General features: G+C 35.3%; 1 protein-coding gene across 1 annotated transcript in view; it reads left to right on the forward strand.

Moving 5' to 3' along the window:
- Positions 1 to 17,924, forward strand: part of LOC306880344 (ATPase family AAA domain-containing protein 2B-like) — a 95,214-nt gene extending 77,290 nt beyond the window's left edge. Inside the window, exons 26-28 of the mRNA XM_079433827.1 lie at positions 24 to 130; positions 12,443 to 12,571; positions 14,822 to 17,924. Coding sequence (XP_079289953.1) covers positions 24 to 130; positions 12,443 to 12,571; positions 14,822 to 14,851 — 266 coding nt within the window. The 3' untranslated portion in view covers positions 14,852 to 17,924. The remainder of the gene's footprint in view (positions 1 to 23; positions 131 to 12,442; positions 12,572 to 14,821) is intronic.
- The last annotated feature ends 187 nt before the right edge of the window (positions 17,925 to 18,111 follow it).

Genomic DNA, 18,111 nt, shown 5'->3' on the forward strand with positions numbered 1-18,111 from the left:
GTGACTTTGCTTAATTTTAATAGGTTCATCAAAAGGGAAGAAAAAGTCAGACGAGTTGGCCGTCGGACTCGAGGAGACTGTGGAACTTCCGCCACCTCCGGCTCTCGTGGTTGACCACCAGCGACTCAAGGTGAGATGAATATTAATGTTATGAGTCATTCTTAGGAACTAAAATGTTTTTTAATACTTTAGGAAATTGCAGTGATTTCCTTTCCACCTCTGAAACCAATATCATAACCCACATCAAACTTTGGAAATGCGGTTTTCCGGTGTCTGTGATTTATCTAGTAATTGTTCAGAAGTAAAATACATCCATAAGCATATACCATAAGCTCTCTGCGCACATTAGTGTACTGGAGCTGTGCTGTAATGTACCGATCTCAGAAGGAGGGAAATCACTCCAATCATCAAGTCATTTTGGAAAGAAGCTCATCAGTGTGGAGACTGCTTCATCATCATCATCATTAGGCTGTTTAGGCCATTTTTGGAGGTATTCATTCGCCGAGTCATTAATTTCCATTTAATTATTTGCTATCAAGTTCATCAAATTAGGGCGGCAATCATCGATTTTGTTTCTCTTCTCATGAGCACATTTGTGCTTTTGTTCCTCTCTAGATAGCACCAGTGCATCTTTTAGCAAGTTCATCTTCTTCAAAGGGTGTTTTTAGAAGGAAATGCTAGTTTGCATACTACGTACTTACTGCACTTCTACACTGTAAACAGCCTATTTATTTATTTCGAATAGAATTTATAAGTTATTTATTGAAGCTTGCAATTGCAATCTCCCAATTCTGATCTTTTCCTCGCAATTTCCAAATTTTTTCTCAGATTTGTGGGATATATACTCACGATTGTGAGTTAGAGTCAGAATTGACATCATACTTAAGTTGCAATTCTGAGAAAAACATCAGATTTACTACTTTGTATCACACAATTCTGACTTTATAACTTGCGAGTATATAACTTGTGAGTTTATATATCAATACCGGGAGACTAAGTCAGAATTGCAGGATTATAAACTAACAATTGCAAAAAGGTCAGAATTGCACGTTTAAAATCTCAACATTTGTAAGAATGTCAGAATTTCAAGATCACTCACAATTGCAAGAAAATAAGTCTGCGTTTATATCTCTATTTCTTTGTATCTATATTAAAAACATTGCGAGAGTCATTTGTACGATATAAACTCAGAATTTTTAATTTATTACTTTTATTTCTATTATTACATCTATTTATCTATTACTATAATGAAATATTAATGATTATTGTTATTTAAATTGTATATGAAATAGTATATTATTAATGATCATATTTTAGCTATTATTATTAATATATTTTTTATTTGTGTATAAATCTGAATCTTGTGCAACTCTATCATACAGTATGCTTTAGTTTTTATGAATTTAGTGAGTGCTATTTAATTATCCTATGAGAAATAATGCAATAATTCAAAAAATTATAATCCTGTTGTTTTTACTGTTTAATTTTTCTAGTCCTATCAAATAATGTATATAAATTATTAAGAAAAAAAAGTCAATATTATGCCATTTATCGCATTTAAAATGGAAGATTAAGTCACGTTGCATTTTGGGATACAGTACTCCTTGCAGTGTGCTTGTGATATTTAGTGTGCATTTTTGCAAATGTAGTATGTTATTCATTCGGAACACACCCTTAATGTGACTTAATATGCTGCGCATCCTGTTTACTAGCGAGTGAAATATGTGTGAGACTTACACTTTCAACACGGCAAATGGCAGGCGTGCTGAGTGTTCTTCTCACCAGCACCAATGTGCCAACTGTAGTGCTCAGACTGGTGACCGCTGCATCTGAAGAAGAGACGTCCCAGTCGACTCTATCGCATGACGACACGCGTCATACCCCGCCGCCACATCATCTGTCACACCATCATCACTGAAACCCCCCCGAGGACTCCTTACATGGCTCGCCGGCCGCTGGGCTGTGTGAAGCGATGGAGGGGCGAAGGCCCGGAAGCACGTGTGGCACTAATCCGCTGGCTTATTTGTTCATTTACCCAGAAAAGGCTGATATCTTTAAGAAACAGATCGTGAAGTGACGGATGCTGTGAATAATTGCTTTTTCATCCCTGGCTTATGGAACAAATTGAATTGCCGTTGAAGTGGGGTGAGAGTTGCCATTTAAGCAGGTATCTCCTGTTTGGGGTGCCAAAATGCCTGACGCATATTAGGAATGAAAAGTGGTCTGTTTTCCTGTGCTTCATTCATATTTATTGACTGGAGATGCGCTCATTACTATTGACATTTTTGCAGTGCAGCACGGCCCTCAAATAGGTTTGGAATTAAAGGGCCGTCACAGGAAACTATGAGATTCATCTTGTTTTTTTTTGCATCATAAGAAGCCAGCATCACATCATGTGTCAGTGTGTGGATGCATAATAACACTGAATTTAAAGACCACAGAACAGTGAAAAAAACCACACAAGTTGAGCCTGGAGATTTGGAAGGGTTGTCTTCTCCCTGGAACTTTTAATATGATCTTGGCCATTTGGCTCCATCGCTCAACTAGAAGACATGCTTGTCTAAATCTGTCTTTGGCTTGGACACAGCAGAAGGTTTTACGTTTAATGTTTTCTTAAAAGCTTGCTTATTACAGCATGTCAAGCTTCATGTCTGCTTTTCTCATCACCAAAGAGATTGGTCCGTTTTCAGTCTGACATGTTCCCTGTTCCTTTTTCTAGATGGGTGAATCTCAGGAAACCTGTCAAGAATGTTTAATGCACATTTCATCACATCAAACAAAAGGAAATAAGAAATTATAATATGCTTAAAGAAAATGAAGCCTATTTATTGGATGCTTTTGTATTGTGATATTAATTTATTGTTATTTAAATAAATTTTTTCTCCCAGATTCTCAAGTATTATCTTATGTGCTATTTAAATTATGTATTTATACAGTACATAATGTTAGTATTTTAATATTAAACCTCTCTGGGGGGGGGGGGGGGTTAATTTAATTAATTTATTATTTTATACATTCATTAAATAGTGTATACCACTGGTTTTCAAACCCTGGGTCGCAACCCTCTGGTGGGTCGCGAGACTTGTCTTGTTCAGTCCAGAGTTCTGGAAGCTCGCGACGCCAATCTTCTGATTATAATGAACAAAGTGTAGGTGATGTAAATAAGAGATTAATTGTGCCATATTGACAGATTCATTGATTATAGTGGAATTAGAGATCAAGATAAACTGAAATGAGTGACAGCTTTTTAAGCACTTTGCGCGCTTTCTTTGCTGTATATAGCCTATTCTCCATTCAGAATTTGAATAAAAGTTTAGTTTTTCATGCTGCTAAGAGGACCAATGTGGCGTACTTGCAACAAACCTTTGGAAGTGACATCCGCATATTCTCTCGAAATCACAATGATATTGTGATAATCATAAATATGGACTGGACAAAATATGATATGTCAGAATATATGTGCATGAAGGCAAGCATCCTCACTAATTTCAGGAGCACCGACAGTGACTTGATTTTGGAACAGAGCATCCTTCCGGAGCTCTACGGTGGGACTAGGGATCGTTCGGTAGCGCAGTTGTCTTTCTTTTAGGGCTGTCAAACGATTAATTTTTTTAATCGCAATTAATCGCAGAAGCTTCATAGTTAACTGCGATTAATGAACTTTGTATTGTCAATATAATTAATTCAGTTAAATTTGATGTGTGCCTATTTACCTGATTTCAGCAGTTTATTCTTCAGAGAGCTTGTTCAGTCAGTTTTTACTTCTGCTCTCTCAGCAACACCGAATGTTTAAGTGTGAAACTGAACTGATGGAAAACACATGCCAGGAAATAGATCTTGCCAGCTTGCAACACACTTTGCTATGGTACAGCGCTAGCCAAACATAAACGTGTGCTATGCTAGGGTACCGTTCGCCTAAACTTAAACGTGCTTGTGCATGTGTTTGATGTATTTGGCCAAACTTACCAAGCTGAGAATTACACCCGATCCAGACGGCTGAAAAAGGTTTTTATAGAACGTCTGTCTTAGTATGTGAGAAATTATGCCAGTCATCTTTATTTACACATGATGATGACAAGGCGTTATGCCATTCATGTGCTAAAGAGCTGTAGTGGGTCCATTTGTTTCTGTTGTTTTTGGTGCATTCTAGAACACAAAGTAGATGCACGACCATTACAAAGAAACCAAATGAAAATGGCACGCCAGTTTGACTGTGCTTTACTTCTGCTGTCACTGGAAATGACAACAGGAGAGGCAAACATGTGATTGGTTCTGCCCTCGTTTAGAACAAGAGTTAGAGATTTGACATTTTTGGACAGCACATCAGACTGTGTAAGACATTATGATATTTGGCAGTTCAAACCTTAAGTCTGTGTTTTTAAACTTGTTTTTTTGTTTGTTTGTGTTTTAAGTAGCTAGTTCTGGGCTAAATTTGTTTGATACATGTCACATTAAGCCCAGAGGCGATTCATTTTATGCCGAACGTGTCAGTTTCACAAGCATTGGATAAAGACTTCAGCAGCACAGACCCTTAAACCTGCAAAGCCTGGTATATGAAATAATAGTCTGAAAAAAAAAAAAAAAAAAAAAAATATATATATATATATATAAATAATTATTTTTTTATTTTTTTTCTCAAAGGGAACAGTTTACACTTTTAGACAAATTTTTTTTGAGTATCATTTGATACATCAAGGCTTCAATGGATCATACACTATGATGTAGTGGAAATATGGAGCTCAAACTTGAGGAGAAAAAAACATCTCCGTATTTAAATGAGCAAAAATACGCAATTTTTGGTGCAGCTGCTGATATTTACATGGCTGAAAAGTAAGATGAAATTCTGATAGCTTGTAAATGAATGAAATCTTAACAGTATAGCAGACTGCTATACTATACATATATTATGTGTATATATATATAGTGTAAGATGATTTTTAAATGCTTAGTTTTATTAAATCTCTTAAAGAAATGAATAAATAGAGCAGGCATCCTCAAATCCTGCAGTAACCCTAATCAAACACACCTGAGCTGCTAATCAGAGTCTTCAAGATCATTAGAAAATCACAGGTAGGTGAGTCTGATCAGGGTTGGAGCTAAACTCTGCAGCAGATTGGCCATTCAGGGAAAGATTTGAGGAACCCTGAAATAGAGATTCCTCAAAAGCCTATAGGATATATCATATTTGATACATTTTAATGATACATATTGAAGTAAATCTTAAAAAGTCGCTTGTATGTGGTTATATTGAAGTATCACTAATAATATTATTCTTATATTTTATTAAAATCAGTAAAGATTTCACCCCAAAAAAATGACATGTAGGACATTTTTACAATTATACTAAATGATGTTTTGCTTGCTAAAAGTATAAACTTTCAATTAGAGGACAGAAGGCGGCTTGTTGTGGATGTCTGTGTAAAACATGCTTTTCAGTAATGTTTTGATTGTTGAAATTTGATTATCAAACATGATACAGTAGGTTTTATTCACATGAGAGATTTGTATTAAAATTAAAAACAGGCGAATGCACTTCTTTCTCTGAACATTTCTTCTTTCTCTGAATTTGGCTTGCAAGATCTGAATCTAGCTCAGAAAATCAGACTAAATTATTTAACAGTATTTATTATTTAACATTATTTAGAACTTAATGTTTCCTTCAGTTTTATTAATACTATTGGTTTTATTATTTAATGATTTTAAAACTGATGTTATTCAGATAAATTGTGTGTGTGTGTGTATAATTTATTTGAATTACATCAGGTTTAAAAGCATTGTTCATTGTTCATAAAACTAATAGTATATACTGTATATTAAGCATTTTATTGAATAAGTAAAAACAATTTTTTTTTTTTTTGTCATAAATTTTCAGCCTTTTGTTTTTTAAGCAAATAAGTTTTGAGAAAATCAACTTTTACTGCAACATGTCAGTCTGTCTTGACCTTTCCTTAAGCAGACTAACAGTCTCCTTTCTCTCAATTTTTTTTTAGTTTTTACATTGCAAAATATTTATAACTTGCTGACCTTTGTGTATCTGTGTAGGCTGGTGAAACGATGCTTCATCCAGCATTTACTGTAATATTTGTACTTTTTAAATACAATTTTAATACAGATATATCTCTGGGTGTTATTAGTATGTAGGGGCACCTGGAAATTGCTTGAATACTTTATGGAATCAAATTTTTTTGAGGCTTTAAATTGCTGTAAAAATTTAAATCTTCCTGTTATTTGACCGGCTTGTTCCCCGTATCACTCCATCTGTGGGATTGATGTCTGGGCCGGTCAGGTTATTACAAAACAAGTCTTCTAGCAAAAGTCAAATGGACTGTGTGAACAAGTCTTTTAAAGCTAGGATTACCGTTCTATTCAGGGTTGATGGAGGGAATCTGCCATCCATGACCGTTCTCCCACAGCCAGTGACACTGAGACGAAGCAACGACCCAGAGAAACAGCAAGCTCCACACCTAATCCCTGTAATTGACACGTTAGTCAAGTGTGATATTTACTAATTATTTAGCATTTTATCCCCTGTCATTCATAACATGTTTTGTCATCGTAATGCCATTTGACTGTTTTCTGACTGTTTTAACCTCTTAAGACCCGAGCAAAAAGGTTTAGGAAAAAAAGGTTTTTTCCATGTCTTTACATTGTTTAGAGCATTAAAAATAATGTCAAAAAAAAAAAAAAAAAAAAAAAAAAAAATATATATATATATATATATTTATTTATTTATTTATTTATTTATTTATATATATATATTTCTTAAAAAAATGAAAAGACATGAATGAACATGCATAGGCAAAAACAATTGATTTTTTTAAATCACTAATACTAATAATTAAAAATGATGATGAACTAAAGATGATTCTCAACTATGTTATAACAGAATGATTGAATATACCATTTTTCTTTCTGCAAAACGTGTAAAATTGCCATAAACAGGTTTTCTCATTGCATACAATGCATCTATAAACTAAATCTAATTTGCATATTAATGTGTTTTTGGGGCAACATGTAATGAAAAAAGAAGTGTAATAATGGGAGTAATAATTGACAAGATTTTCATAATAGAATATTGAAATATAATTTCTTTCCCTATTCATTTGTTATGTCTCCCAAAATGCGTAATACACATGCTTTTAGTCCCGGTGTCCTCATATGATGACATGAAATCAACGTCATGTTTCATAACATGGTCATATTTTGATTTGAAACCCCATAACATTTTCCTGAGATGTTGATTTATGACACAATTTAAAAATTAGACTGATTTAAATTTAGAATTTCAAAATATGATCATATTTCCATAGTGTTACTAAATTAATTTCAGACATTTTTGAAGACCAAGGAGAGGGAATGGTCATGGTGAAACATCCAATCTTTGGGTATCTCTGCCTGAAAAGCCCTGAATGTGCTCTGTACAGGACATCCAGACTTAGTACTGTGGCATGTACGGTCTCAGAGAAATTCACTAAAATATATTGTCCTCATATGAGGCCGCAGGGTCTTAAGAGGTTAAGAGTTTTTGATCAAAATACTAAATAAATATTCAAGTAATAAAGAATTAATATTGCAATAAATTCAAAATAGCAATTCAACAGTCAGTTCAAATTATTAATTTGATGCAATATGCATTATTTTTAATAATATTTTATATATAGCGTAATATATTTACTGATATGATGTCATTTCGAACAAAATCAGGCCAAAACTAAGTTGAGTTGTGAACGGCTTGCTTCCAATTTTGAGGTAAACAACATAATCTCTGCCATTCTTTTTCTGCAATATCTTGAATGAGCAGCACCGCATCCAGTGGGTTCAACTGGATAGGCTAAAAAAAAAAGCATTAAAATGCAATGACTCCTACATCGTCATCGCATCTTGTGTGCCACATATAAGGCTGCCTGACGCACACCTAAAATTATTTTTGACAGCCCTAGCTTCCACACTGTCGCTGTGTTTGCTGCATAAAGCACCTCTTTCGGTTACATTCAGTGGATCTCTGCCGATTATACATGATTATCTAACTAACAAAGTCACTGTGATCTGTATATTACAAACTTTAGTGGTTTCTGAGGGGTGGGGTTGTTTTCTGTTGTTGTGCTCTTATATTTACCTTCAATGTCCTCCAGTGGTCCTTAATGAACACGTTTGGTTGTTTTCGTTGGTTCAGGGGCTGTCATCGTGCTGCAAAGATACGGTTTCAAACCTGTCCGCAGGGGATGCGTTTTCTCATTAAATGTCTCCCCAAAACCAAACCCAAGTCCTCATTTACTGCCATCCATTGTTAATCTGGGCACACTTCTTGCGCTTTGTTCTTTTGGGCTCCAACCTTATCAGAAAGCAGCACTGTTTATGTTGACTCAGACCAGTGTAGTCCGAGTAATAACTTGTCCCAGCGCGACTTGATGAGCTCACGATTGGCCGGAGGATCGTTGTGATGAACATGTCAATTGAAAGGCCACTGTGAAGTTTGAGGCGTTTTAATTAAACCCAGCTCAAACAGTAAATACTTGCATTCTGGAGCTGCGCATGAAATGAAGGTAATTATGATGTGGCTTAATTAGCTGTCGCCGTGATCTTAATTGCTTTTGAAGATGGCTGACCTCCCTTCCTGGGTGTACGTGTTGGGAGCTCAATGTTGTCACAGTTGCTTCGTTTGCAGGTGTGCGTCTGGTCAAACTATCTTCTGGAGGTTACCCTCTCGGTTAATGTTCATTTATTTTTCCACTTTTGTGTGTGTGTGCGCCCAGTTCTCATGTGTATATTTAACACGACAGCAGGTCTGTTTTCCGTTCTGAATCCTTTCCATTTCTCTTGAAAATGCCATTAATGCAGTGTTACTGTCATTTCAAATATTTCCATGACTCTTTTCAATCAATTAAGGTCCTGAAAGTTGAGCGAATAGTATATAAGTAGGGTTGGTAGATACAGATAAAAAAAGCTGTTTTTCAGCCTTGAAAAAATTAATAAGAATAAACTCTCTGTAGTCAAATTGATTCAAAATATTAAATGTAAGTAAATTCAAATACTATAATTCAATTTGACCACTTTTTTCACTGAATGAACTGTTTAGTTAAAAGAAAAACATCTGTTAACAATTGTGGATATATTCTATTATATATTTTAAATAGATATCATATACAGATATTTAAAATAATATTTTTTTATCATACTGTATCTTCTAACATGTATAATAATGTTAGAAAATGAAAATAGAAAATGTATTAATTGTAAATAATTTTTCAAGCCAGTAATTGCTATTTTTGTTTTATAAAGTTACTATTAATTTTCCAGTAATCACAAACTAATTTGTTGGTCAGAAACTTGTGGAAAACTAAAATTAATACGTTTACAAAAGCTTTTGTGTCACCCATTCAGACAATTGTTGTAATTTTACACACCTAAAGGGTCTGTAAATAATTGAAATGATAGTATTTTCTGGAGAACCGGATTAAGCATTAAAACCATGGTTTCTATTCTTAGGAGGATGAGTTGTTTGCTGTGATGAGCTGGATTTGGCACCTGTGAGTTTCCCTCCACACTGCATTAGCTGTCAGCTCCCATTTCCTTCACTGTGTGTTTGTAGCACGGTCTCTGGAAACTAAAACAATGTCATTAAACTTCAGCTTCAAATTAAGCCTCTTCAAGGCTGTTCCAGACGCCACAGTCATTTTCCAGCAGCGCAGCGCACCGCAGGACGCACGTTCATCTGTGGCTTTAATGCTTGGCTGAAATGTTATTATTAGCAGGTGCAGGTCAAACTTCCCCACGAAAGTCAGAAGAGAGACAAACTCTACTGCTCGTATATCAGCGTGAACCTTACACAAATGCTTGATGCGTGTGTATTTGAGGATCATACGTGATTCATTCATTACTTCACTTCCAGATGCCTGCTTTACAGCCAGATCTTACTTGAACACAAATGACTTATTCTTTTCTCTCCAAAAACAAAGAAACCCCTTATTAGTGTTGTCAAAAATATCGATATTTCGATAAGTATCGATACTGAAATATCTGAACGGTACCAATATTAATTTCCCGAAGTATCGATACACCGATACTAGCCAAGCTGTCACTTTCACTTCTCTCCAAAGGCGCGTGGACAAGCACCACACGTGACCGCACTCGTCTCCTTCGCTCTGGTTAAATAGCAAAAGTGAAGTGAATAGAAAGATGACTGCTCTGGTTGTTAAAGAACACAGCAGGAGCGCTATCTGTAGGGATCTATGATCTCCGCGATGCAGAGAACGCGCTCGGAATCCAGTCATAAACACGGAATTTACAGTTTAACGCGGAATTTGTCAAAGTTTGAATGAATTAATCAAAAGTAGGTCATTACACTTAAATCAAATCGCGATATGGACTAGTATCTGTAAATATTAAACTGCAAAAGTCGATTTAAATATGAATCCTGCATGTTCTGCGCGTCTCTGTGTGAATGTGCTGCACGTGCGGTTGTGTTTACTAATGTGGCGCTCGCGGTGATTTCAGCGTCTGCCGTCCCAATGAGGACATAAATACATCAACAATATCTCCAGAACTGATCTGAAAGGCACTTTACGAGCATTTTACCATTTAATTTGAGTAAAACTAGCATCATATCATACACACACAGAACTTTAGAAGTATTCACGGCAACCCGTCAAAATAAAAGTTCGGTTTAGCCTATTAAAGACCGTGTGCCAGAAATAGGCTATGTTACTATTATTTAGTAGAATGTACATAATACTACTACTTACTACTACTGTTAATTTTTTTTAAAGAAATAATCACAAAATATTTTAATTTTAATAGTAAATCCCCTTCATTTGCCAAAAATGTAAATGTTTAATTTTCATTAATTCAAATATAAATTAATTAAAATAGTTTTATGCCTTCATCTGATATCCAGTAAAATGTGAATACACAACAGAATTTCTGAGGGGGAAAACACATTTCATAAGGCTACTGTAAGAATAAATAAAAATTGTTTGTATGCATTCAAATAATAGACATGCTAAAACACAGAATTTGGTAACAATAAAACATAAGGTGAGAAAAAAATAAAACATTTCATACGGCCCTAAACGTGTCATTTTTGTTACACTTTTAAATTAATTTTAAATTAAATGTTAAATTTTATCATTTTCATGATTTTAATGAATTAGACATGCTTTTAGATTAATAGAATTTAATTTGACCATTTAAAAAAAAAGAGTCCAGAAAAATTAAAACGAAAAAAAAAAAAACGGAATCCAGAAAAATTAAAATGGAAAAAATTGAATGTAGAAAAAAATAAAACGGAATTTGGGGAAAAATAAAACTGATTTCATAGGGCCCTATATCTGGAAATATTTTGGTTATGAAGCAAATGAGAATATTAACAAATAGAACTTTGGATTTTAATTAGTACATGTAGTAAATGTTAGTTTCAATTAACATTTAACTAAGATTAATAAAAGATTAATAAATCAACAAATGCAGTACCTCAAGACATTTTTTTGTTCATGTAAAATATACCACATGTTCTTGACTTGTTACATTTATCTTTAAATTAAAAAAAATTACCCCCTTAATATTGTGGCAGTTTTTCTCACCGTGGTATCGAAAATGGTATCGAGTATCGATATTTTTCAAGGTATCGTATCGAAGTTAGAAATTCCAGTATCGTGACAACACTACCCCTTATATGAGTGGCATTATTCCTACCATTAACAAATCAAATACTAAGCACCGAGCTGAGAATATTACTTCTGCATTGGCAAATCTGGCAGTATGTTTCAAGTCTAACCGTACCTTTGTACTGTATGCTTCCTTTGTAAGAAGTTCATCCAAAAATCTAAGTGGTCATTATTTACTCGTACTCGTATTTTTCCAAACTCGTAGAGCTCAACAGACAACATTCTAAAGACTTGATGTGGTTTTCTTTGTAGTTACAATGAAGTTTTCAAGTAAAAATAGGCACAATAGCACTATTAAAGTTGTTCATAAACAACTTCTGTAGCTTTGTGTGAGAAACAGATTAAGAATGAAGTTGTTTTGTTGCTAACTGCTGTGAAGGGATGAATCAGTGAGTTGAACTGAAGAACCAGATCAGTCCAATTCAAAAGAATCATTGGTCTTGTGAACCTAATCAAATGATTCATTGAAAAGATTCAAAATGTTTTTTTCATTAACTTCTCTTCTGAACTCATTTGAGCCTTTTCCTCACAAAGCTGTCATATAACTTCAGATGACGTGAAATAAGCTCATGAGTCATATAAACTATGTTCTTGATGATTTTGTGTTGTTTTTGAGATTTGAAAGCTTTACTCCATGTTCATTGTAACTGAATGGAAAAGAGCTTTAAAAACAATCTTCAAAGTTTCCGCCACACAGGTTTGGAATGACATTAACTGGAGTAAATGATGACAGAAATGTCTTTTTTTGTTTAATCAGGTTTTATTTTCCTGTGTTTCAGGCTCTGTTGGAGAAGGTGGTTGTGAAAAGTGATGGCTTCAGTGTGGATCATCTGGAGAGAGTTTACTCCGTGCTCAGCCAGTGTATTTACCAGCACCGCAGAGACTACGACAAAACCCGTCTGATAGAGGTTGAGTGACATGCACACACACAGACCGATCAATATGTTGTTCAATGACTTCATGGCCCTGGTTTACTAACATCTCATATAAAGTGGACTATTTTATTTAGCAGTTTATCATGCGTGTATTGCAAGCGATTTACCCACTCAAGCATGTGGATTTTAAATACACATAGTTTAGAGAGGGTTTTGTGCAGTAATTGTTCCACATGTTAGCAAGTTACCCACTTTCAGTAAATAATATTTTATTAACTTTATTTGATCTGATTTACAAGCCCAGGCCACATTACATTTTATTTTGTGTGCTAAAAAGTATAAATAATTAGTTTTTAGGGTTAGGGTTTAATATTTCTATAGTATATTTGAATTTATGTACATTTCTGATTACTTTTGTGCTATAATTTTATTTTGTTGCGATGTGTTTATTTCAAACTTATAAATACGTCAGTTTAATTAATTTTATTTTATTCCTGAAGGAAAACCAGTTATATACTCTGGATTAGGCTATAAATATACTTAATATGTTTTAGTAGCTCTGTATGTTTTATCTCCAATTATTTGTTAAATGCTGAGCCAGTAGAATACTAAATTAAAACGATCCCATTATTAACTAGTAGCTCTATACTGACTAATGACTCGTAATGTTCAGTTCAGTCGTGTGTGTGACGGCGGCTCAGAGGAGATGGATACACAGTGACTGAACACGGCACACTGAACAGCTGCTGTGTGTTTAAATTACGCCGGCGCACCGATGGTGGAGAGCTCTCGCACGGCCTCCTGGGAAATTATGTGCGCTGTTCTCAAATACAATAGTAATGGTAGCTGCCCAGCAGAAACAGATTAGAATTGCTCTAAGGAATTATGGCCAGCGCGACTGAAGGCTAATTTGCATGTTGTGTACCAATTCCTCTTTGAGAGGACCCTAATGGAGTCGTATTTATTAATTCCAGGATGATTCGCAATCCAGACCATCTGGAAAAGCTGTGTGTGTTTAGATTCTAATCCGCTGGTCTCTGTCAGATCGTTGGATCTTTTGCAGCCGGTGGACTGGAGCTGAGATCCACAGATGATAGCGGAAATTGAACATGATTTTGTTAATTGTTTGCACATTGTACTGTGCCAAAAGAGTTTAATTGATAGCCACACTATGACCTGAATAAGAATTACTGTCAGATAAACAGTCGTATTAAATCCTTGTATGTTTGGAAAGAACAGAAAGCAGAGTCCTAACTAGATGCGGTGTGATCAAGTCAGTTACTTGGTTACTGTTTTTGTCATGTTGCACAGAGTAGCTCCGCCCACAGCGGAATCTCATTGGTCTAAAATTCCTCTTTACAGATTCATCCAAAAATGAAATTCTGTCATTATTTACTCACCCTCATGTCTATGAAAACCTGATGTTCTCACTGCTCTTTATAAAAGTTTCTACGGCTGTCAAGCAAGTTTCAATGAACTATATGAACACAGCGACTTTGAATACAAATACTATGGACTACAATTAAGATGCTTTTTTTGTCCATAACAACTCTTGTGCACTATTTACTTTCATTGTCTGGAAGAGAGACACTTGAAAAACGAACAATAAATGAACAATTTACATATTAGGGTGAACTGTCCCGGTAAATACTAATTATTTTTGGATTTTGTCACTGTGTGGAAGAAAAGATCATTTTATGTTGGAAACATGTCACATCGTTAGGACATGGTGTAAAAATAGACCAGAAACTTCTATCCAAACCAAAATCTAATAGCTGATCGCCTTTGATTTAGTTTCTTTTTACATGAAATGACTTTGTCCTCCAACCTACATTTGACTGCTTCATGTTCTGCCATGATGATTTGAATTAATCATGACATTTTACTGCTAGTATGCCCACCTACCCATCTTGCCATGGAGTGGGGGGGGGGGATCCACTACATTAAGGGTCCCAAAACAAAAAAACACAAATTCTGAAGTGTGTGTGTGTGTATATGTGTATATATATGCATATGCAGCCTTGGTGATCATAAGAGACTTTTCAAAATCTTACTGACCCAAACTTTTGAACTGTAGTGTATAGAAAATATATGTCTTTTAATATTTAAGATGAAAATCCAATCTAATCCACATAATGACCGTCAAAACTTTGAAGTTCTTAAAAAATATCTATTAAAATGGTATATGAAGACAGATGTTTAAAATAACCGTGTTATGTTTGATTGCATCTTCATTTAACAAAATATACAATTAACACTGCTGCTTTGTCTTTTGATTTGCAGGCGATGGAAAGGCAAGTTGAACATTTCTAAACATTCCTGTGATGAATAGAGGGGCTTTCAGAGAGAAACTTGATCGGAGACTCTTTTGATACAAGAGGGAGAGGCAGGCGTTTTGAGCCAAGTCCTTAATGTGGAGCAGGTCTGGACGCCTCGGTCTCAAATAACAGCAGGAAGGGAAAAATACAAAGGTGCAGACATTAGAAACAAAGGCTTACAGAGGCAACCTTGGTGCTATCATCTCAGGTACCTGAAACAGAACCAGTCTATAGAACCAAACACAAAAACTCCTGGAGGTTTCCTTTTTATTCGTTTCGTTTTTGTAAACTCACATACATGCCAGTTGCCGACGATCATTCTTGGTGCTATTGGGTGCTATTGTTTTTTTTTTCTTTAGTCGTCTGCTGCTCCTTGTTCTATTAGATAAGCAAACAAAACACAAACAAACAGTACAAAATAAAAGATTGTGTGATGTCACAAAGCAACCTCAGCCTCCGTCTACTGGAAGCAAACACACACATTCACACAGATTCTCACCAGCAGTGGCAAACTGTATACGGACTGTGTGGTGCCCTACAGCGCCAGTCAGCTGGTCATTAACTGTGGAATTAAACTACATCGCCCTCTTTCTACATCCACCTTGATGCCACCCCTTGTCACCATTGGGATTATCAACACTTTTTAGCCACATAGACATACTCTTGCTGGAAAAAAACAACACGTTTTTGTAGGGATGTATAGTTGTTTTCTACTTAGTGTTAATTGTAAGATTTGCAAGGCCTCCGTATTGTAAACCAACCTTTCCTTGTGACAAATGAGACTGTGTTCTCCTTATTTAGACTATAATGTTTGCGAAAAACAGAGATTTTGGTTCAGATTGACCTTTAGGAGAGGAATGGTATTATTTTAGACCCATTGCATATTATCCCCCCTTGGAATAGTTCAATTGTTTTGGCTTTTTTTTTGGTTTAACTTGATTTACGAGTAGATATCTGGAGATTGCACTGCCTAGCATGTGCCTTAACCTTTGAAATAGGCTAAAAACATAACTGAATATTGACTATCAATGTTAATGGACAAGCCACTGGGCTACAAACCGATACAAATATGTGGCGTATGTTGTAGTTAACCGTTTGCCAATCTCTTCTTGAGTCACTGAGCAACATCGTGGTTTGTGAGTCAGGTTGCTCCATCATACATTGTGGCTTTCTTTTGCTATCCACTTTTATTGTAACACATTTGGAGGAAAAATAAGTGGTTTTGGAAGTTAAAGTGGCAGTCTAGGCAGTGCTGAGTTTTTGAACATAGCATTACTAATATTTTTTTTGTTGTATTTTTTTTATATTTTTTGTTTGACCTTTAGTGTTTCTATTGTGTACACTTGTACTGTCTAATATTGTTAGCTGTCGCATTAATAACTTGATTTCTGTCAATTTTGGCATCGTCTAAGTAGCATTAACCGAGCTCTCCCTCTCATGCTTTCATTAACTCTCAGCTTTCATCGCTTTATAAAGAACGTTGATCCAACTTCAAGAGTCTTCGCGACCTTGTCTAGGATTCGGTGCTATAAAAACAGAAAAAAAGAGGAAAAAAAATAACACTTTAAGACATATGCAAAAGAAAGGAAAAAAAACGGAGTTAGCTGTTAGCTTTGGACTACTGCAGTGCATGTGAGAGACAGAACCGCAGCTACCTCAGCAAGTTGTTTTCATGCGAAGAGACAAAAGTAATGACCTGTTTACTTACAAACAGTATTTGTTGACGTCTGTAATATCACTGCGCCCTTCAGAAATTCAAGCTAAGGTACTGGATCACCTCTGCGTCATGTGGCTGCTGCAGTAATCCTCGGGTTTGTTCGCATTTTCGTGTTAGATTTCATTTTTTGGGGGTTGTTCTGCGTTTGAGCCAAGAAAAGAAATGGCATTGTAATATCTCTGAAATGTTATATACTGTATATTTCACTTTTTCTACATGTGCATCCCATGATTTACAGTTTATTGGCCATGTTTGTGAAACGCTTGCGTTTTTGATTTCGCAGTCACATTTTCCTCCAGGCTATTGCCTGTCCATTTGTTATTTATTTAATTATTAAACGTCGTCATATGCTCAACATTTTGTTCAACCGAAACTAATTGGAAAAATTGTTACATGAAATTTGTGCCGAGACACGCTGTAGCACATATTTGTAGCAGGTGTTGCACGACGTTCAGAAACGGGGTTTACTGGTCTCAGGTCTCTGCTACATTTATATTTGTTCCATAAGGGTGGTGATGGTGGTTATGCTTCTTTAATTTTTTTTTTAATTACCGTAGAGGATGAGGGGGAGGTTCATGAGGCTAATGTGCATTTTCGGGTCCCTCTTCATCACCTGTAGTACCATGGACATGCTTAACTGGTGTAGAGTTGAAGAAACTACTGTAATGCTGACCACTTGTGCTTCTCACAAATTTACCTGGGGAAAAATGAGCTTTAGTTGATGCCAATTCATATAGCCTAAGACATACCCTATTTTGCATAATGTAATTGGCCCTGAATCGAAAAATCAAACCTAGGTCAGTATGTAATGTGTAAAATTAAATCTCACAATTAGAAGCACCTCTAATATAATTTTTAGAAAAGTAACTCTTAAAAATGTTACAACGTGGGTATGAAAGTCTATGTAGTTCTATGTGTTTTGACTACGTTCATTACCTTTCTAAGTCTAATTCAGATTATTTGACTGATGGTAGGAAGTCCATAGAACAATAGCATTTTGCTTTGGGTAGGTAAATAAAACCCACTAAACTGTTGTTTTTGATGTAAAGGTCCAGGAGTTTCTCATGTCAGTGCTCAGTGTTGGAGTTTCTTTTTTTTAGTTAATCCTATTTAATCAGTAGATTTATACCCCTTAATGATTAACAAGGTTGAGGCAATTTTATCTTTGAGTAATACCAGAATATGTGTCCCTTTTTACTACTATGAAGCAAATCAAAACCACACATTGTTCTGTCCTTCCCTGCAGTTCTTCTTTTGTGAAATGATATATTTACTGTAATTTCTGAAATAAACTGCTGTGATATACTTGAATAAAAGGTGCAAATTGAAGTCGCTCTAGTGTTTCAATTTCAATCTGAGTCCTGTCTTCTTTTGTAATAAGGGTTACGGCACATTTCGGATGGTGTGCTGCGTTCATAAATTGGAAAATTTAAATGGCATATAGCAAACCGTTCTGGATGAGTGCAAGCTTGACCAATAAAAAACATTTTCATTCACAAATAACTTGGACTTTCAAAAGCATTCAGCTTTGGCGCTAC

This window comes from Barbus barbus (genome assembly GCF_936440315.1).
Source record: "Barbus barbus genome assembly, chromosome: 14".
NCBI lineage: Eukaryota > Metazoa > Chordata > Actinopteri > Cypriniformes > Cyprinidae > Barbus > Barbus barbus.